General features: G+C 47.7%; 1 protein-coding gene across 8 annotated transcripts in view; it reads left to right on the forward strand.

The window, feature by feature from the left end:
• MAP4K1 (mitogen-activated protein kinase kinase kinase kinase 1) overlaps nucleotides 1–20,041 on the forward strand; it is a 28,038-nt gene that overhangs the window by 430 nt on the left and 7,567 nt on the right. For 3 of the 8 annotated variants that reach the window (XR_014027373.1, XM_081334961.1, XM_081334962.1), the window contains exons 2-21: nucleotides 1,792–1,849; nucleotides 3,920–4,010; nucleotides 4,780–4,844; nucleotides 9,732–9,787; nucleotides 10,588–10,635; nucleotides 11,469–11,511; nucleotides 12,611–12,683; nucleotides 13,072–13,203; nucleotides 13,340–13,402; nucleotides 14,562–14,643; nucleotides 15,254–15,367; nucleotides 16,179–16,260; nucleotides 16,414–16,472; nucleotides 17,113–17,174; nucleotides 17,274–17,315; nucleotides 17,576–17,599; nucleotides 18,192–18,306; nucleotides 18,496–18,664; nucleotides 19,206–19,282; nucleotides 19,708–19,792. Coding sequence is in view for 7 of the 8 variants with exons in the window: in XM_081334961.1 (XP_081191087.1) it covers nucleotides 1,792–1,849; nucleotides 3,920–4,010; nucleotides 4,780–4,844; nucleotides 9,732–9,787; nucleotides 10,588–10,635; nucleotides 11,469–11,511; nucleotides 12,611–12,683; nucleotides 13,072–13,203; nucleotides 13,340–13,402; nucleotides 14,562–14,643; nucleotides 15,254–15,367; nucleotides 16,179–16,260; nucleotides 16,414–16,472; nucleotides 17,113–17,174; nucleotides 17,274–17,315; nucleotides 17,576–17,599; nucleotides 18,192–18,306; nucleotides 18,496–18,664; nucleotides 19,206–19,282; nucleotides 19,708–19,792 (1,540 nt within the window). In the remaining variant the exon portion in view is untranslated. Of the gene's footprint in view, nucleotides 1–1,791; nucleotides 1,850–3,919; nucleotides 4,011–4,779; nucleotides 4,845–4,903; nucleotides 4,956–9,731; nucleotides 9,788–10,587; nucleotides 10,636–11,468; nucleotides 11,512–12,610; nucleotides 12,684–13,071; nucleotides 13,204–13,339; nucleotides 13,403–14,561; nucleotides 14,644–15,253; nucleotides 15,368–16,178; nucleotides 16,261–16,413; nucleotides 16,473–17,112; nucleotides 17,175–17,273; nucleotides 17,316–17,575; nucleotides 17,600–18,191; nucleotides 18,307–18,495; nucleotides 18,665–19,205; nucleotides 19,283–19,707; nucleotides 19,793–20,041 lie in introns of those variants that run through there. The other 5 variants (XM_081334963.1, XM_081334964.1, XM_081334966.1 and 2 more) reach the window with 4 other exon arrangements.

Consider the following 20,041-nt stretch of genomic DNA (forward strand, 5'->3'; position numbering starts at 1 on the left):
CATGATATAGGGGAAGCTGATCTCATTAGTCTAATGGTCTAATAAATAAAGAAATAAGCATCTCCAGTTGCTTGCAATGCATTAAAATCCGGGTTGTATCTTAATTAAAACCCATGAAGGTAGGTTAATCTGATGGATGAGCAATAAATGTCCTGTAATTGTCTTTGGGTGTGGGGAAAAGTCCTCAAGGAGAGGCAGGCATAAAACTACAGAAGACTGGACTTTTTTGATTCCCATCAGTGGCTATGAATTCTACCATTTAATTGGTTTTATGTGGGCAAGAAGGTGTGGAAATCCCATCCAAGAACTTTTTTTTGCAGACTTTTTTTTACCCCAACTAACCTGTTTAAAAGGCAGAAGAGTTTTGTAGCTCCCTCACAAATTGCATTAAATCATTTTATTAAGGCTAATAACTGATTTTACAAAAAGGCACAAGCCTGCAAAATGAATAAAATTTGGTAGTCGAAAAAAATCACTCTTACATTATTCTTGATTTTTTTTGCTCTATTTTTTTGTCCTAAACACATCGGAAATAGCCATAAAGGCAGGCAAGTCCCTGGATTTTGGTTTTGTATGGCTCTTAGGGGTGTAAGAATCTCCCAAGTTCTGATGGGAGTCGGTTGTTTGATTTGATTTAATATGAATGCTCATACTGATTGGATCATTAGGTTGGTTCCAATCATCCGATCGATTAGGCTGGAAGAACAAAATCGGTTTAAAAGTGAGCTGTTTAAAAGGGTTTTCATTTACAATGCCCCAATGGACGATTGGAAAGGAGTCAATTTGGCTCTGTGTTTAACAAGTCTTAAAGTCGCCAAGGTTGAGAAATACTGCTGTATAGAATCGTCCTTGATTCAAAAGAGAGATTATTTGATCACTTTGCCTACAAATGGAAGCCTTGGCCTGGTACAATCCACTATTAATTTCATTTTCATTGCTGCAATTTAGATTTCTCTGTAAAGAATTCTCAGAGCTGCACAGATGGCACTGAGGCAGACCCCGTTTCCTGTTTGCTACTACAACTTTCTTTTGTTTTTTATTTACTTTTCTAATATACCCCTGTAATCAAATAAAGCCTCGCGATTTGGCCAGATGTACATAAATCACAAAGTGCTGGGCTAAACTCAGTGGTGGGATTCAGCCGGTTCGCACCACTTCGGCAGAACCGGTAGCTAATTTTTTGTTGCCCAGGCCCAGAACGGACTTCCGGAAGCGGCATCCACACCGAGAACCGGTTGTTCACCTATATGAATCCCACCACTGGCTAAAATCCTTTATTTGTACCACTCTGCATTTGCAAAAAAAATATCTCATTTTTGTCCTCAGCCGATTTCACACATCTCCGTTTTCCAAGAAAAGAAAGACTGAGCAATCTGAGCTGGCATTGCCACGATAACTCCCAACGCAGCCTACAAAACATAAAAAATTTGCTTGAACAGCACAAAATGTGGATGAAAATAATAATAACACACACAAAAAACCCTGAGCAGCTGTATCCTGTGCCAGCAACACACAGCACGTTTTTCAGCTGGGGTTTTTTGCTTCCTCTTTCTCACTTTCCCTTCCAAACTGGGAAATGTCAGAGAAAGCCAAGATTAAAACAAAAAAACTGTTGATAGAAACAGAGTTTGATAAAACCAGGGAAGATGGAGTAGGTGCAGAATTAGAACTCGGCTCCTGAATCGAGATGGCTTTTTTAGGTACCATTTGCTCGACTTAATATAGAATTTGCGCCTCCTGCCACCACCTTCCAACGTTTTATTAAAATTGGGGTCACTTTCTTCTTCTCAGGCAAGGAACAGAGAGTCGGGAAAGCTGTCTGCTATCAAAATTGTAAAGATGGAAGCAGGTAAGTGAGGAAAAATTTAGACCAGGGTTTCCCCACCTTGGCGACTTCAAGGCATGTGGACTTCAACTCCCAGGATTCCCCAGCTAGCCACACGTAACCTTCCCAGCTGGCTTCCAACAAGCAAAATCAACGGAGGAAGCCAGATTCGCTTAAGGACGGCATGAGTCACTGCACCACTGCAGTGATTTGCTTAACAAGTGTGGCAAAAGTAGTCGTAAAATAGGGCAAAATTCACTTAACAACTGCCTTGCTGAACAACAGAAGTTTGGGGCTTAGTTGTGATCGTAAGTCGAGGACTAGCTGTAACACAACAACAGAGGGGGGATGTTGGCCGTGGAAGCTCAGCAACATCTGAAAGGCTCAGGTCCAGATGTTTCAATAAAGGAGAATATTTGTAGCGCAGGGTTGAAATGAGGGGTCCTTGGTGCCCTCTGAGCTGGGTGGTTTTCTTGCAGACATTTCATGACCCAACTAGGGAACATCATCAGTGCGAGAAGGGAGGGGGGGGTGTCTAGCCCTGATGATGTTAGTTTGGGTAATGAAATGTCTGCAAGAAAACAAGCAAGCTCAGAGAGCACCAAGAATCCCATAGTCGTCGTCGTCGTCGTCCTCCTCCTCCTCCTCCTCCTCCTCCTCCTCCTCCTCCTCCTCCTCCTCCACAACCCTCCTTTCTTCTGGCACTGATGATGTTACCTAGTTTGGCTAATGAAACATCTGCAAGAAAACAGGCAAGCTTGCAGAGCACGGCTACTCCTCCAGTTGGTTGCTGTGCGTCCTCTTTAAAAGATTTGCAAAGAATGAAGCAGAGGAGATTTTGTTCAGGAAAAAAACTTCCAGGTCTTTGGGAACTGGCTGCCTTGACTTTTTTTTTCTTCTTCTTCCAATTTTGCCTTTCAACATGCCGCTCTCATCCCAGCCTACAAATCTCTCTATTAATTCCAGAGTTGTTAAGTGGGAAAACCTTCCAGATCTACACGATGCCGTGTAACTTGAGATGGCATCGTTCATTTCCAAAACGTAGTTCATACGAATTAGGGCAGGGGTAGGCAACCTTGGCTCTTTTATGAGTCATGGACTTCAACTCCCAGAATTCCTGAGCCAGCATGGCTGGCTCAGGAATTCTGGGAGTTGAAGTCCATGACTCATAAAAGAGCCAAGGTTGCCTACCCCTGCATTAGGTGATGGGGAAGGCTGGAACGATAAATACAGATTTCCACACATCAGCTGCAATGAAAGACAGAAGGAAAGGCTGCGTTGGGGATGCGACCTGCAGGAGAATCTATCAGAAGTGATGAGTAAAGCTTGAGAAGAGAGCTAAGCTGGAAATTACCTCTTTTCTGGGTGCATTGAAAGATTTTATCTGTCCCAACTTTCTCTGCTATTCTGTTACTCCTTGATCTTCCATAGAACTGTTTCCCGCCACCCCCCAAAGTGTGCCTGTTTGTCTTTCATTCACTCATTTCATTCACTCAACAGGTTTGACCTGATTTTTCTTTAAACAAAGCACTTTTCTTTTCTTTTTTTCTTCTCTACCCTTAAGTATTCCTTTTACTCTGCCCAAACCTGCCTATATAGGCTTTCCTTTCCTGTAACTTGCCAGGAAATATCCTTCCAAAAAAAAACATTTCGTAAAAAGGCCACAGTGATTTAAGTGAATCACCGCAGTTGATAAGTTAGCAACACGGTTGTTAAGTGAATCTGGCTTCCCAGGAGGTCGCAAAAGGGAGTCACATGACCCCGGGACACTGTGACCGTCGTAACTATGAGTCAGCTGCCAAGTGTCTGAATTTTGATCACTGCAGCAGTCCTAAGTGTGAAAAACGGTTATCAGTCACTTCTTTCAGTGCCGTTGTAACTGTGAATGGTCACTAAGCAAAGGCTTGCAAGTGGAGGGCTACTGTATTCCATTTCTCCCTTAACGACGGGAAAACTCACCACCTTGCAATCTTCTGGCTTCCTGGATCTTCCCCAGAGCAACATAGGTGTTAACCTTCTGCCCTTGTCTTTCATTCATCCGGTTCCCATCAGGTCGTATCCTGAAACACCCCTTTTCTCTTTTTTTTTGTCCAGATGATGATTGCGTTGCTATCCAACAAGAGATCGTGATGGTGAAAAGCTGCAAACATCAGAACATCGTCGCTTACTATGGGAGTTACATCCGGTGAGCGCTCCTTCTCTGAAGATGGGACAGTTCTCCTGTGACTGTTTCCCTGCCTTGAGAAAGCGGGTGGGTGGGGGGGGGTGGATGTCCCAGAACCTCGTGCAAGATCCTGAGGTACAAAACTGGTGTATGACAGAGCCGTGGTGGCGGAGGGGTTAGAATGCAGCATTGCAGGATAACTCTGCCCACTGCCTGGAGTTCAATCCTGACCGGCTCAAGGTTGACTCGGCCTTCCATCCTTCTGAGGTCAGTAAAAATGAGGACCTGGATTGTTGAGGGCAACATGCTGACTCTGTAAACCACTTAGAGAGGGCTTTCAAGCACTGTGAAGCAGTATATAATTCAGTTCTATTGCTGTTCCTTCCCTTCCATCTTCCTTCTCCCTCCCTCCCTCTCTCCCTCCTTTCCTTCCTCCCGCCCTTCCTTCCTTCTGTTGTGGCACAGTGGTTAGGATGCAGTATTGCAGGCTCTCTCTGCCCACAGCCTGGAGTTCGATCCTGACCAGCTCAAGGTTGACTCAGCCTTCCACCCTTCCGAGGTCGGTAAAAGGAGGACCCGGATTGTGTGGGGGCAATACGCTGACTCTGTAAACTGCTCAGACAGGGCTGGAAAGCACCGGGAAGCGGTATATAAATCTAAGGGCTATTGCTATTGCTATATGATTAGAAAGTGCTTTACGGGCAACCTGGATAGTTGGCCCTATCCTTCCAGCCTTTACTCCCATTCTCGGCTTCCTTCAACGCAAACCTTCTCTCTCTCCTCTCTTCAGGTTTAAGAAGCTGTGGATTTGCATGGAGTTCTGTGCGGGAGGCTCTCTTCAAGACATCTATCAAGGTAGCCGCTAAGAAAACGGGACAGATCTCACTTGCATTTCCTAAGCTCAGCTTATAGAATCATAGAAGCAGCCTAAGGCTTGAAGGACTTTGGAGGTCTTCTAGTTCAGGGGTAGGCAACCTTGGCTCTTTTATGACTCGTGGACTTCAACTCCCAGAATTCCACATGCTGTAGGTGATGGCCACCTTAGCCCTCAGTTGGCCCCTCACTCAAGCAAAGACGGGTCTAACTAAGATGCTGAGACTCTAGAAAGAGTGCAGAGAAGAGCAACAAAGAGGATCAGGGGACCGGAGGCTAAAACATAGGAAGAACGGTTGCAGGAATTGGGTATGTCTAGTTTAATGAAGAGAAGGATGAGGGGGGACATGATAGCAGTCTTCCAATATCTCAGGGGCTGCCCCAAAGAAGAGGCAGTCAAGCTATTCTCCAAAGTACCAGAAGGCAGGACAAGAAGTAACAAATGGAAACTAATCAAGGAGAGAAGCAGCCTAGAACTAAGGAGAAATTTCCTGACAGTGAGAACAAATAATCAGTGGAAAGACTTGCCTCCAGAACGTTTGGATACGCCATCACTGGAGGTTTTTAAGAAAAGATTGGACAGCCATTTGTCCGGAATGGTACATTAATTTAATTTTAATTTATTAATATTTGTATACCGCCCTTCTCCCGAAGGACTCAGGGCGGTGTACAGGGCAAGAATAAAACACAAAGCTACAAAAATTAAAAAGTAATTAAATACATGCCCAACAATAAATACATTAATAAAACCCCAATAAAGTAATAGTAAAAACCCCACCAATCCCCCCTCAGGCCAGGCCGGCTTGTTCGAACAGGTATGTTTTCAGATCGCGGCGAAAGGAGCGAAGATCGGGCGCCGTCCGGAGCTCAACCGGTAACTGGTTCCATAGCTCCGGGGCGCCCACAGAGAAAGACCTCCCCCTGGGGGCCACCAATCTACATTCTCTGACCGGTGGCACCCTGAGGAGGCCCTCTCTGTGGGAACGCACAGGGCGGAGGGAAGTTGACGCCGGCAGCAGGTGTTCCCTGAGGTACTCCGGACCCCTGCCATGTAGGGCTTTAAACACCATGACTAGTACCTTGAATCTCACCCGGAAGACAACTGGCAACCAATGCAGCTCACGGAGCAGAGGTGTAACATGGGAGTATCGGGAAACTCCCAACACAACTCTCGCGGCTGCATTCTGTGCCAGTTGGAGCTTCCGGGTGGTCCTCAAGGGCAGCCCCATGTAGAGAGCGTTGCAGTAGTCCAGTCGAGAGGTCACGAGCGCATGAGTGACTGTGCATAGATCATCCCGGCTTAGATAGGGCCGCAACTGGCGCACCAGGCGAACCTGGGCGAAAGCCCCCCTAGTCACAGCTCCTATGTGATCTTCCAGAGTGAGCCGTGAATCCAGGAGGACTCCCAAGTTGCGAGCCCTATCTACGGGGGGTAATAATTCGCCCCCCATAGAAAGAGATGGAATGTCCGAATAAACCCGGGATGAAGGTATGCAAAGCCACTCGGTCTTGTCGGGGTTGAGTTGAAGTCTGTTCCTCCCCATCCAGACCCGAACCGCCTCCAGGCAACGGGACATCACGGTGAGGGCATCACTGGGGTGGTTTGGGGTCGAAAAGAAAAGCTGGGTATCATCAGCATACTGATGATACCCAACTCCAAAACCACGAATGATCTCACCCAGCGGTTTCATATAGATGTTGAACAGGAGAGGCGAGAGGACCGACCCCTGAGGAACTCCACAAATGAGAGACCTCGCGGTCGACCTCTGCCCTCCTGCCAACACCGACTGCGAGCGTCCCTGGAGATAGGAGGAGAACCACTGTAAAACCGTGCCTCCCACTCCCAATCCCCTAAGACGCCGCAGCAAGATACCATGGTCGATGGTATCGAAAGCCGCTGAGAGGTCTAATAGGACCAGAACAGAGGAATGCCCCCTGTCCCGGGCCCTCCAGAGATCATTCACCAGCGCGACCAATGCCGTCTCCGTGCTGTACCCGGGCCTGAAACCCGATTGGTACGGGTCTAGATAATCCGCTTCATCCAGGACCAGAGGGAGCTGATGTGCCACCACACTCTCAACAACCTTCGCAAGAAAGCGTTCTCCTGCTTGGGCAGGGAATTGGACTAGATGACCTTCAAGGTCCCTTCCAACTCTCTGATTCTATATTCTAAGATACGGTGTGGGGAACTTCCCTTTGTTCTGATCTTCCGGTGTTTAAGTACAGTTGTTAAGAGAGGAGGGAAAGATGTGTTTCTTTCTAGCACACACACAAACGCACGCACACAAACACATCAAGCAAGTCATCTTGAGGGCCAGGTTCATAAGTTCCCTGGGGAAGGAGTGCAACTGAATAAAAAAAAGGCAATCCTTTTTTGCAACAGAAGTGAAACCAAGTGCGGTTGTTGGCTTTCTCTAGCATGTCAGCAGCACCTGTTTTGAAGGAAGAGACCCCACAGTGTTCAACTGGCTTAGGTTAGGTTGCAAACTTCCCCCTTTGCAGTCTGCCTGTGTTGTTTTGCACCAGAGAGCTGACTTCTGCTGCTTACAAGGAGAACAAAAAACCATAAGCCACAAAGCTAGGCAGTCCCATTTCTTGGACAAACACACCCATGCCCCTGCAGCTTCACAAGGTTTTGTTACTTTTCAGCCAGCTTGAAAGAACTGGCCTGGAGGAACTACTGTGTGGCAGTTTGCGAATAGTCCGCTTGCAGTAGGCTACAGAGTCTAATCAGAAGGAAAACCTCCCTTCAAGAAAGACATTTAAAAGCCTAGCCTGGAATTAAGGAGAGATTCCCTGCTCCGGATCACTCTCTGCTTTTTCTACGATCTAGTTGCAAGCTGAAGTGTGTGCTTAGCTTAGGAGAGCTTCTCCTAAGAAGTCTTCAGATCTTCTGAAGAAGCTGCACTGATGTGGTTACCTAGTTTGGTAATGAAATGTCTGCGGGAAAGCCACCAAGCTCAGAGAACAGCCGGGACTTCACAGTTCAACCCTGAGCTACAAATATTCTCTTCTGTTGGTCTAAGAAGTCTTCTGGCTGGTTGTGTTTTTGTCCTTCACCAAAGAAACCTCCAAACGCCCTGTAGACATTGCCACCGATGTGATCCACTTGCGGCTGAGCTTTCAACATTTCATAAACGTTCGGAACCACCAGGAGGACAATCCCACCTAGCATCAAAGTCCTCCCAGTTCCGACATCAAACTCTCTGGAGATGGGGCCAAAGTATGAAAGAACATAAGAACAGGACCTGCCGGATGGGATCTCTGGCCCATCTAGTCCAGCAGCCTGTTGGGGAAGTAGCCAACCGACCTGCTCATCTCCCACCAGATGGCCTTCAGAAGCAGTCCCAGGACCATCCTGGTTCTGCAACATCTCCACGACTTCCATGAATTGGTCCAACTCTTTATAAGCCAGACGAGTTGATCACCAGCATCACACGTCTCAGGGAGCAAATGCCCAAGTTGGATTATCTGTTGGTTTAAAAAATATATATATTTCCTTTGGACCCTCCTCATTCCACCCTGCAGGGCAGAAGGAGGCAGGAGAGCTTCTGCTTTCAGGAAGCGATGTTCACAGCAGGGTGAAGAGGCCAGGCTGAGAAGCGGTTGGAACAAGGAGGAGGACATTTAGACAAAGGCTAACCCGAGGGTCCCTGTGGTGGGTCACCAAAGCCTCAGTTTCCCCGCCTCCTGGTTTCTGAGTGGGGGCAGAGAAGCGTCACAAGCACATCTTGAATGATGACAGGCTGACCGCAAGGCTGCTCTCTCGTTTTCATTTTTAATGCTCCTTGCCACTTCTTCAGCTTCTTTCTGCAGTAGCATCTCTCATGGTGCAGATCAAAAGTCAGCTGGCACACGCAGCATCCCAGCAAAGTGGGAAAGATTTGCTTGTTTTCTAAGGTATGCAGGATACAGAGAGCAGGAATCTTCCAGAATTAGCCAATTTAGCAAAAAAATAAATATTTATTTATTTGCCTTGATGGTTTGGGTGATGTGAGCAGCATGAAGAGCCTTCAAGGCACAAGTGGAGTTTGATTGGTGGAGATCAACGACAGAACAGTGCCAGCACCAATTTTTCTTTTCCTTTAAAAAAAGGGTCTTTTTTACTTCTTTTTTCCTTTTCCTAGAGAAAAGAAGGAGTAGGGGGGACATGATAGCAGTATTCCAATATTTGAGGGGCTGTCACAAAGCAGAGAGAGTCAAGCTATTCTCCAAAGCACCTGAAGGCCAGACAAGAAGGAACGGATGGAAACTAATCAAAGAGAGAAGCAACCTGGAATTAAGGAGAAACTTCCTGACAGTGAGGACAATTGACCAGTGGAACAGCTGGCCACCAGAAGCCGTGGGTGTTCCATCACTGGAGGCTTTAAAGAAAAGACTGGACGGTCACTTGTCTGAAATTGTATGAGTCTCCTGCTATGGACAGGTGGTTGGACTGCAAGGTCCCTTCCAAATCTGTTCTGATTGATTGAATGAATTTCAGGAAGGAAGGAAGGAAGGAAGGAAGGAAGGAAGGAAGGAAGGAAGGAAGGAAGGAAGCCAAAGCTTTATATTTTTATAATTAGAGATACTGTTTTACTAAAAGTCACCCAGGCCACACACGGCCATCTAAACCTCTATAAATAAAAATCAAAAACTATTCAAACACACCATGAAAAATGATTTCAGGGCTCAGGGTAGACAGTGCCTCTTCTTTACACGGAAAGCAACTGAGGCAGCCCGTTTTGGAATTGCAATTCCTTAATTTCTCCGGCAACTTAATCTTAACATTTTTCCAGATCGTTCAAAGTATCAGCCATGGAGCCGAGCAGTGGTGAAATTCTTACAGGATGGAAAGTGCTATTCACCTGCTTCCTTGTTGTTTTTCAGTCATGGGCGCCTTGTCTGAGCTACAGATTGCTTATGTCTGCCGGGAAACTTTACAAGTGAGTAGGAATCTGTTGGTACTCCTTCTCCCATGCCATTATGCCCGAGGGTGGAAGTATGTTAGGTTTGGCTTGAACCCGGAATATCCCAGGTGCAATTCAGCTGGCTTTTTTTTATAACTCCCTCTGAACTGTGGTCATTAAGCCGAGGACTACCTGTATGCCTGGGATCAAAACAAGCTGCCTAAATTCACTGACTTGCAAACTGCCAGAAAACTGGGAAATTGTTTTCCAAATTTTAACCTTCCTCCCATACCTGCAAATCCTTCCCAATCCTTCCTTAGTGCATTCATTCATTCACTGTTTATGTCACCTCTATTAGTTTATAAGTAATTCAAGGCAGTGAACATATCTAGTGCTTCTTCCTCCTCTTATTTTCCCCACAACGACAATCCTGCGAGGTGGGCTGGGCTGAGAGTTCTTGTACTTAGGGCCATCCCAGCATCCTCATAGTCCCCCAATCAAAATTTGAACCCTTGGCAGCCAGCATTTATTCACGATTGTTGCCACATCCTGGGGCCACACGATTGCCATTTATGAGCTTCCCAGCCTGGCTTCCAAAAAGCAAAATTGACTTAACAAATACGTGATTCACTTAACGACTGCAGCAATTTGCTTAACAGCTGGGGCAAAAAAGTCATCAAATAGGGCATGACTAATTTAACAACCCCCTGGTTTAGCAAGCAACGTTCTGGTCCGAATTGTGATCGTAAGTCAAGAATTACCTGTATATTAAATGTTATTATGCTAGTTGTATTTCCAAGATAATTGGATGTGAACTCCCCCCCCCATCCTTCTAGGGTTTGTCTTATCTTCACAACCAAGGCAAGATCCATCGAGATATAAAGGTAAGAGAGGAACCAGCCCAAAGTCTTTACATTCTCACAAATCTAATCCCTCTTGAATTCTCTTTACTGTTCTCTAGCAGCCAATTTAATGCTGACCGTTAGTCGGCTAAATTCTTGTCTAGATGAATCATCTTAATTGGAAGTGTAGTCCCGGATTCTTCGCATCTGACACAGAGAAAACGAGCCGTCGTTGTGCTGTTGCTGCTACTTTTAACAACTAGACCTTTCCTCGATTCATAGTTTGTGTGGCTGAAGACCACAGATTTAATTTAGCTTGCAGAATTAAGCTAGCATCATGCACAAGTGCTAGGCCAGGGGTCTGCAGCCTGGACAACTTTAAGACTTGTGGACTTCAGCTCCCATAGCTGGCTGAGGAATTCTGGGAGCTGAAGTCCACAAGTCTTAAAGTTGTCAAGGTTGCAGACCCCTGTGCTCCTGAATTTTTAAAACAAGTCTTACTAGTACAATACTCCTAATATCAAGGAGAAGATTCCGGTGACCCTCATATAAAATTGGATGCATGTTACTGGCCGGGGGGAGCCAACAGGGGTGTGCGTGCACAGTGTGATGGGGATGATCTACAACAGAAAGCAAAGTTTGCAGCCGTCGTATTATTTTCCCAGCCTGCAGTCACAAAACGAGGTAGAAAAGTAGGAAAACTTTAGGTGGAGTGGTTTGCAAGATTGCAACTCCAAGCAGAAGGGGATCTCACAGCCTGGGAATTGGGAGGATGGTCTAGTTGGGCGAGGGAAGTTGTAACCCTCGGCACGTCAGCCACAGCCCATTTCACTCTGAGTGGTGCTCACTTCCTTTTCCTGTGCTTCACCTTACAGGGAGCGAACATTCTTCTCAACGACCAGGGGGAAGTAAAACTGGGTAGGTGCATTCTCACAACATTTGTTTCTCAGGCTGTGCACCCTCAGCCACCCCATCTGGAGGGTTCATGGGCACCGCGTAGCCCCGAGATCCTATCCAATAGAATAGAATAGAATAGAATAGAATAGAATAGAATAGAATAGAATAGAATAGAATAGAATAGAATAGAATAGAATAGAATAGAATAGAATAGAATAGAATAGAATAGAATAGAATAGAATAGAATAGAATAGAATATAGGATGGGATGGGATGGGATGGGATGGGATGGGATGGGATAGGATAGGATAGAAGATAGGATAGGATAGGATAGGATAGGATAGGATAGGATAGGATAGGATAGGATAAATTACAAATTAGAATAGAATTACAAATAAGAACAGAACAGAATAAGAAAAAGAATGGAATGAAATAGAATAGAATAGAATAGAATAGAATAGAATAGAATAGAATAGAATAGAATAGAATAGAATAGAATAGAATAGAATAGAATAGAATAGAATAGAATAGAATAGAATAGAATAGAATAGAATAGAATATAGGATAGGATAGGATAGGATAGGATAGGATTACAAATTAGAATTACAAATAAGAACAGAACAGAATAAGAAAAAATGGAATGAAATAGAATAGAATAGAATAGAATAGAATAGAATAGAATAAGAAAAAGAATGAAGTGAAATGGAATGGAATGAAATTAGAATAGAATAGAATAGAACAGAATAGAATGACAATAAAGTTATTATTCTATTCTATTCTAAGTCACCTTCTCCAGTGTGTTTGTAACTTCAAACGGTCACCAAACCTATGGTTATAAGTCATGTGTGTGTGTTTGTGTGTCCGTGTGAGAGAGAGATTTCATTGTGGAGCCCACCTGAGGTGGAGAGCCACGTATGAAGGCAAAATTTCAAGAATCTGGTAGCAGCTTTTCCAGCTCCCAGATTTCATCCTGAGGCTTTGTGAGCTGCTGATTGCATTGGATGGATTTCCTTAACCCCCACCCCCCACCCTCTTTAGCTTCCCAAACTAGAGCACGATGCAGATCTACCACAAGAGACTTTTTCAACCTCTCCCTTTTTTCTTTCCTTTCCTTCCCCCAGCTGATTTTGGAATCTCAGCTCAACTGAGTGCCACCTTTGCCCGCCGAATGTCTTTCATTGGCACCCCTTACTGGTAAAGAGAACCCACTCATTGGCCCGATGGGTATCTGAGCTGCGAGATGCCAAGGAGAAGGGTGGTAAATCGGAAGGGACCCCCATCTCAGAATCCGTTCCAAAATTCATGAGGCTAACCAAGGGGCTCCATTGTGTGTGCCGTTTTCCACACACACACACCCGGTTCCTTTTTCAGGGACAAACGCATCCAAAAGCATTGTCCCATCTGCAAGGAGTGTTGGTGAGCCAGGAAGCGAGAGGGAAATCCTGGCTTGTAGGCTTTTGTCCTGATAAACCTGGTTAGCCGGTTGGAAAAGACCCCAGTGTGTTCCTAATGGGACTGAAGAGGTTCTTGAAAGGGGTGGTGAGCCTGAATGTCAGATACAGCCCCCCGCCCTCTGTTCTAGGATGGCCCCGGAAGTGGCAGCTGTGGAACTGAAAGGGGGCTACAACGAACGGTGTGACGTGTGGTCGGTGGGCATCATGGCAATTGAGCTGGCTGAGTTGCAGCCCCCCATGTTTGATATGCATCCTTTGCGGTAAGGCGACTCAGCGTGTCCAGTTCGTCCTCTCTGATTCCTGGGGATTGGGGAAAAAAACTTTTCCGTGAAGTGATTTAAGGAGGAGAGTGTTGCTCGGCTAATCTGTGGCTTGCCTCTCTGTGCCACCTTGCAGGGTGCTGGTGTTGATGACCAAGAGCGGCTACCAGCCTCCAAAGCTAAAAGAGAAGGCCCGGTGGTGAGTACGGTTGAGGAGTCCTTCAGAAGTGGTGACAGGTCCTTACTTGGTCTCAATAAAGGAGGATATTTGTAGCTCAGGGTTGAACTGTGGGGTCCTTGGTGCTCTCTGAGCTTGGTGGTTTTCTTGTAGACGTTTCATGACCCAACTAGGTAACATCATCAGTGCTAGAAGGGAGGGGGGTTTGTGAAGGAAGAGGTGGAAGAGGAGAAGGACTGTGGGGTCCTTGGTGCTGAGCTTGGTGGCTTTCTTGTAGACGTTTCATGACCCAACTAGATAACCTGATCAGTGCTAGAAAGGAGTGGGGTTTGTGAAGGAGAAGGGAGGAGGAAGAGGAGGAGGAGGAGGAGGACGAAGACTGTGGGGTCTTTGGTGCCCTCTGAGCTTGGTGGCTTTCTTGCAGATGTTTTGTGACCCAACTAGGTAACATCATCAGTGCTAGAAAGGAGAGGGGTTTGTGAAAGAGAAGGGGGGAGGAGGAAGAGGAGGAGGAAGAAGACTGTGGGGTCCCTGGTGCTCTCTGAGCTTGGTGGTTTTCTTGCAGACGTTTCGTGACCCAACTAGGTAACATCATCAGCGCTAGAAGGGAGGGGAGTTTGCAGAGTGGAGAGGAGGAGGAGGAAGGCTGTGGGGTCCTGGCTGCTCTTTGAGCTGGGTGTCTTTCTTGCAGATGCTTCATGACCCAACTAGGTAACAACATCAGTGTTAGAATGGAGGAGGTGGTGGTGGTGGTGGTGAAGGTGGCATAGGACTGTGGTGTCCTTGCTGTTCTCCGAGTGTGGTTGTTCTCTGGCAGACCTTTCATTATCCAACTGGGTAACACCATCAGTGCTAGTAAGGGGTGGGTTTTGTTCTCACTTTGTATTCTAGTGGCTGGCCCCCTCAGTGCTTCTGGGAGGGACCGTGGGGTCCTTTGTTCGGGCTGTTTACTGCTTGCTTGTTTGGCAGTGTTTTGATTGGGGCACGGTTTAATTCTGATTGTTGGTCCGATGTTAATCTTAGCGTTGCCCGTTGGGGCAGAATGCCAGAGGTGTGAAATACACGTAACCCACAATCGGGGCCAGGTTTTCCACTGCTACACAGGGCAGTTGTTCAGCATCAGCTACACTGCAGCTCCAGACATTTTCCCTCACGGCTGCTGCTGCTGCTGTCTCCACAGGTCCCCAGCCTTCCACAACTTTGTCAAGGTGACCCTCACCAAAAGCCCCAGGAAACGGCCCAGCGCCTCCAAGATGCTGACGGTGAGTAAGCCACCTCACCCTCCCATCTCTGCCCAGGACAGGCTCTCTGCAGAGCTGGGAGCAAAGCCTCCCGGGGCCAGCCGACCCCCAGGGCGATTCTTCAGCCATTTGGGAACCAAATCCAATTTCCTACGTCTGCTAAAGTTGGAGAATGGTCCTCCAGTTGCCGCCGCAATTGAGCCCAAAATTTATGTTGCTAGGCGAGACGTTTCTTAAGTGAGTTTTGTCCCCTTTTACGACCTCTCTTGCCACCGGTGTTAAGTGAATCCCTGCAGTTCGTCACGGGATTGTTCAGTGAATCTGGCTTCTCCCTTTGACTGGGCTGGTCAGAAGGTCGTAAAAGTGGGGGTGGATCACGTGATCCGGGACCTGCAACCATCATGAACCAGTTGTCAATCGCCTGAATTTTGATCGTGTGGCCCGTGGGATGCTACAATGGTGATGTGGGAGAAGGGTCGCCAGTCCCTTTTTTCAGCGCCGTTGTAACTTTGAACGGACGCTAAAGAAATGGTTGTAAGTCAAGGACTACTTGTGTACATACCATATCCTCTTCCCTTCTTGTTCCAGTCCCCAGGCTGGAACCCAACCGTCTTCCCCTTTCTTTTCCCAGCACCAGTTTGTCACCCAGGCAGGGCTGACCCGGAGCCTGACCCTTGACCTCTTGGAGAAAGTCCACAATCCTGACCAGCTCTTCAGAGGGGAGACGGAAGAAGAGGACCAAGAGGTGAGAGCCAAGAGCGATGGCTGGACAAGTGGGACTCTCTTCACTTGAGGGCCCATCCACACCTACCTCTGACTGCTTCCTCTAAGATGCCAGGCTTGGGGGTCTCCAAGGAGGGGTCCTCATGGTTCCACCTTCATCTCATCTCCGGCCTACAGCTGAGCACGTGTGTCGTGCCTGTGTTTCTCTGGCCTGACGTTCCGTGAGAGCGCTCCGTCGTCTCCCGGCACGAGCTTGGCTAGAGGCACGTTTCCGTGAACTTTTATGGGGACATCTTTGGACCAGCTGGATGGAAACAGGTTCAGCCCTTCTCCAGGGTCTGCCTGCCATGGGAAGTTGCTTTCCTGTCCTCCCGCAGCCATAATTTATTTATTTATTTATTTAAAGCATGACAGTGAAGCAACTGATCTTTAAGACACATTCAGGGCTTGAGCCTTGGGCATCCTACTGGCCCGGATTTTCTCGTGAAAGTCACTCCTGTCCTAATCCAGAATAGCCACATCACCATACGAAGACCGGGGGGGGGGGGAAAGGGGGGGAATTGTCCAGGCTATTACTTTTTTCTCCCCCACACTACATCCATAAATCTAGCTCTCTCTTGTCTTGCTCAAGTTCAACTGAAGGGTGTTTAGGGGGGGACTAGCAATAATAAGGGCTCCTCTAGAAATTGAAGAGTGGGGGACACAGCCATAGAAGCCCCAACACACCCTCTAACACGCCTCCTCCCCTCCCCTCCTCCCCTCTCCTCTTTTTTCTCTTCTCTTCTCTCCTCCCCTCCCCTCCCCTCCCCTCTCTTTTCTCTTCTCTTCTGCAGCTCCCTCCACCCCCGGTGCCCCGAAGAATTCGCTCCAGTCAGCGGCAAGGCGTGACTTCTCCAGGATACGCTGGTGCCCAGGGTATGGTTGTCCACTTCCGCTCATTCAAGGCTCACCTCTCCAACTCATCTAAGTGGATTCACCTCTCTAGGGAAAAACGACACAGCTGCTTGCTCTCTGCACCCTCCATCTTCCTTCTCACTGCTCTAAAACCCATTTCCAATCTCATTGCAGAGCATAATTTCAGCCCTCTCTTCCGGAGAAGACAAAGTCTGGGGTCTTCAAAATCTATGGTAACTCTTCATTGGCTCTTCCACTCTTCCCTTGGAGAAAGATTTTCCTCAAGGTCTAGTCTGGGTCCTCCACTCTTGGAGCCCACATATTCAATGCCTTAAATTCTCACAACTGTCCCGTTCATCTCTTCTCCTTCTTCAGATGTTCCTCTAGATCATGTTTCTCAACCTTGGAGACTTTAAGATGGGTGGACTTCAACTTCCAGAACTCCCAAGCCATCACGCAACTTTAAGAAGAAAGGATTTCAACTCCCATGAATTCTGGGAGTTGACGTCCACCCATCTTAAAGTTGCCAAGGTTGAGGAATAATGATCAAAGAGCACAATCAAACTCTAAGGCAGGGGTAGGCAACCTTGGCTCTTTTAGGACTCGTGGCCTTCAACTCCCAGAATTCAGGAATTCTGGGAGTTGAAGTCCACGAGTCATAAAAGAGCCAAGGTTGCCTACCCCTGCTCTAAGGCAACCTTTGCCAACTTGGGGTCTCCAGATGAGCTGAATTATCACACCCAACATCCCCAGATACCAGTGGGGTTGGCTGTTGGGGAATTTGGCTTCTAATTCTGCTGGAGACATCTCCCTTCCTATAGGCTGATGGACTTGCAAAGGCTGAAATCTCCAAGTCTCTGCTTTCTTCTGCAGGAGATCATGCTAGACCCAGGCTACAGTACGATGGACAACCCTGGATCTGACTTCAGCAGCAGGTAAGGGGGCTCAGCAGGGGTCTCGGGGACCAGCTTCCTTAGCTGCTGCCGAGATGTGAAATAAAGTTGATTTCAGCTTTATTTACCTGATATTTGCAGGAAGAACGTAGCTGACTCTGATGACTACGATGATGTGGATATGTAAGTTCTGTCTTAGCTGCCCACAGTTGAGCTGGCTGGGGGATTCAGGGAGTTGTCGTCCACCTGTCTTAAAATGGCCAAGGTTGAGAAACACAACAGTAGGCTTGGACAATGGCAAAACTGCAACAAAGGACTCATAAAAACAGTGATGTGGGGATGGGGGCCAAGGGCAGCCAGACTCCTGAGCATAACCCCATTTCATCATCCTTGCTCTTCGAAATCCCTCTTCCCTGACCGTTCTTTTCTCCTCTTCTTTCCAGTCCCAGCAGACCAGACCCAACCAGGTAACAATTTCTCCCAGAATTTTAAGATATCAAATTTATCGAACACGCAGTCATTTAGCCAAAGGTTGGGAAGAGACGGATCTCAGGATCCAGCAAAGAACTAGTCCCTGAGACTAATAGATTCTTGCTTGGGATTTAAAAATTACACTCCTGCAAAACAAATGTTTTCTTTCTATTCTGAAGGGGCCTCTAGCTTGCTGGGAGTGGCTTGTTGAGACCTGTGGTGACTTTTCACAGTGGACTGTGATGTCTTGCTACGGGGTCCTTAGTCCTCGAGTGTGGCGGTTTCCTTGGAGACATTTCATGACCCAACTAGGGAACATCAGCAGCGCTAGAAGGGAGAGAAGTTTATAAACAAGAGAGCAAACCCCACGCTCTTCTGGAACGGATGGTGTTACCTAGTTGGGTCATGAAATGTCTGCAATAAAACCCCGCCCCCATCAAGCTCAGAGTTCAACCCCATGCGATAAATATTCTTCTCTGGTATTAATATCTTGCTAGAACAATTCGTTGCAGGTGGGTGGAGGGGAGAAAACAGGCCACAAGCCCCATTTCCTTGTTTTTGATCCTGGTCATTTATCTTTCCTTCCAGGAACACTCAACCTGCCAATCTCCCACCCCCATTACCCCCCAAGGTAAACCCTCTGTGGGAGCAAAGTAAGTTGCAACGCTCCCCTCTGTCCTTGCAGGTGAAGATATACATTAAGGTGAGTCCCAGGTGACTCCCAATCCTCCAGGGGGCAGCCATGCTCCATGGCCCTCTTTCTCCTACTCCACGTTCTTCCGTGGCTGGGGCAGATTTGGTCCACGGATGATCCCTTGGCCACCCTTAGCGCAGGTTTGCTGTTCCTGCTGAGCAATGAATTTCACGCCCACTGAAATTCCTCTCTCGGTAGCCCAGAGTCTGGCTCTTCTCGGAGGAAAGGGCAGCAGATCGATCCCGCAGCCAGTCTCCGGCCAAATCCCTCATCCGGGGACGGTGCTCCAGCGGCCCCATCCTGAGTTGGCCCTCGCTGCAGAGTGACTCCGGGAGAGCCGAAGCTTCCCAGCTCACTGCCAAATCAGGTATGACTTTCTCCCAGAAAATGGAAGGGTGGAGCAAAGAGACAGGACGAGATGCTCCCAAACTTCGTACGTTGTCCCGGAGGGGCGTGTGTGTGTCACGAGACCCCTTTTTCCGACCTTCTGACAAGCAGAGTCCGTGCGGAAGCCAGATTCACTTAGCGACCGTCTTATTAACCGGGGCGGCGATTCATTTGTCAGCTGTGGCAGGAAATGACGTGGGACAAAATCCACTGAACAGCTATCTCAAGGAACAATGTGAATTTTGGGGTCATTTGTGGTTGTAAGTTGAGGACTGCACGTAGGGGAAAAATAGCCTGGGGCAGGGACCCCTTCCATTCCCGAAACAAGCCTCGCAGGGGTTATAGTCCTATTAAAAGATTTAATAGGACTAATCCATAAGACCGAATCTTGAATTTGGAGAATCCAGAGTAAAAAAAAAGACTTCATTGCGTTGCTGCCGGGTTGAGATCTGGGGAGGTCAGTATCATTGGGGCAGGATTTGGTGGGGTGGGGTGTTAACGGCTACCTTACTCCCTCCCAGTCCCAGAACTGCGTTCAGATCCCTTGGAAGAGAGGCCACCCAGCCTTCCTCCTAAGTTGGAGAGGAGACAGAAACCTGTAAGTGTTTTGAGCCTCCACATTGGCTTAATTTGCTCTGATCCAAATCATTCCACTATTGCTCAAATTAAACTTTTCTTTTTTTTTAAACTGAGTCTGCTAGAAAGAGAATAGCTTGCATTTTTCTTGGGACTAAAAAGCAGCAAGGCAAGGAATTCTTCTCCTCCTCCCCCTCCCTTTTCCCCTTCCCCCTTTCCTTCTCCTCCCCCATTGCCTCCTCCTCCTCCTCCTCCCCCTCCTCCTCCTCCAAAATATAATTTCAAACCAGTACGGGGACCATCAGGGTGAAATTGAAAGGGCAAGAGGTACCATCAGGAGGGGAGGGAGAATCGCCCGTGGGCCAGGATGCTCTCGTGCTTCTCCCAGGCGCCCTTGTTCACGGCTGGCTCTGGCCTCCTCCTCCTCCTCCTCCTCTTCCTCCTCAGGACAGGGCCCTCTTCAAGAAAGTCTTCAACGAGTGCCCCTTGCACCTCACCTCGGCCACCGCTTGGACCCATCCACACACCAATGGTAGGGCTGGAGCAGACTCGCCGGAGGGGCGGGTGGGCAGGCTGGGAATCCATCGGCTCCTCCTGCGGACCTCAGCAGCATCCAGCCCAGGGGATCTCCTCTCGTCCAAGGCTCCTCATCCTCAAAGAATCCAGTGATCTGTTCTTGCGGGGTGACCGCAGGGCTGCCTTCCGAAAAGCCATCTAGAAATAATTACCTGAGCTCCAGGGTGGCTCCCTCACCTTGGACTCGTTCTTCTGGACATCCTGT

Source organism: Vipera berus (genome assembly GCF_964194415.1).
Source record: "Vipera berus genome assembly, chromosome: 9".
Taxonomy (NCBI): domain Eukaryota; kingdom Metazoa; phylum Chordata; class Lepidosauria; order Squamata; family Viperidae; genus Vipera; species Vipera berus.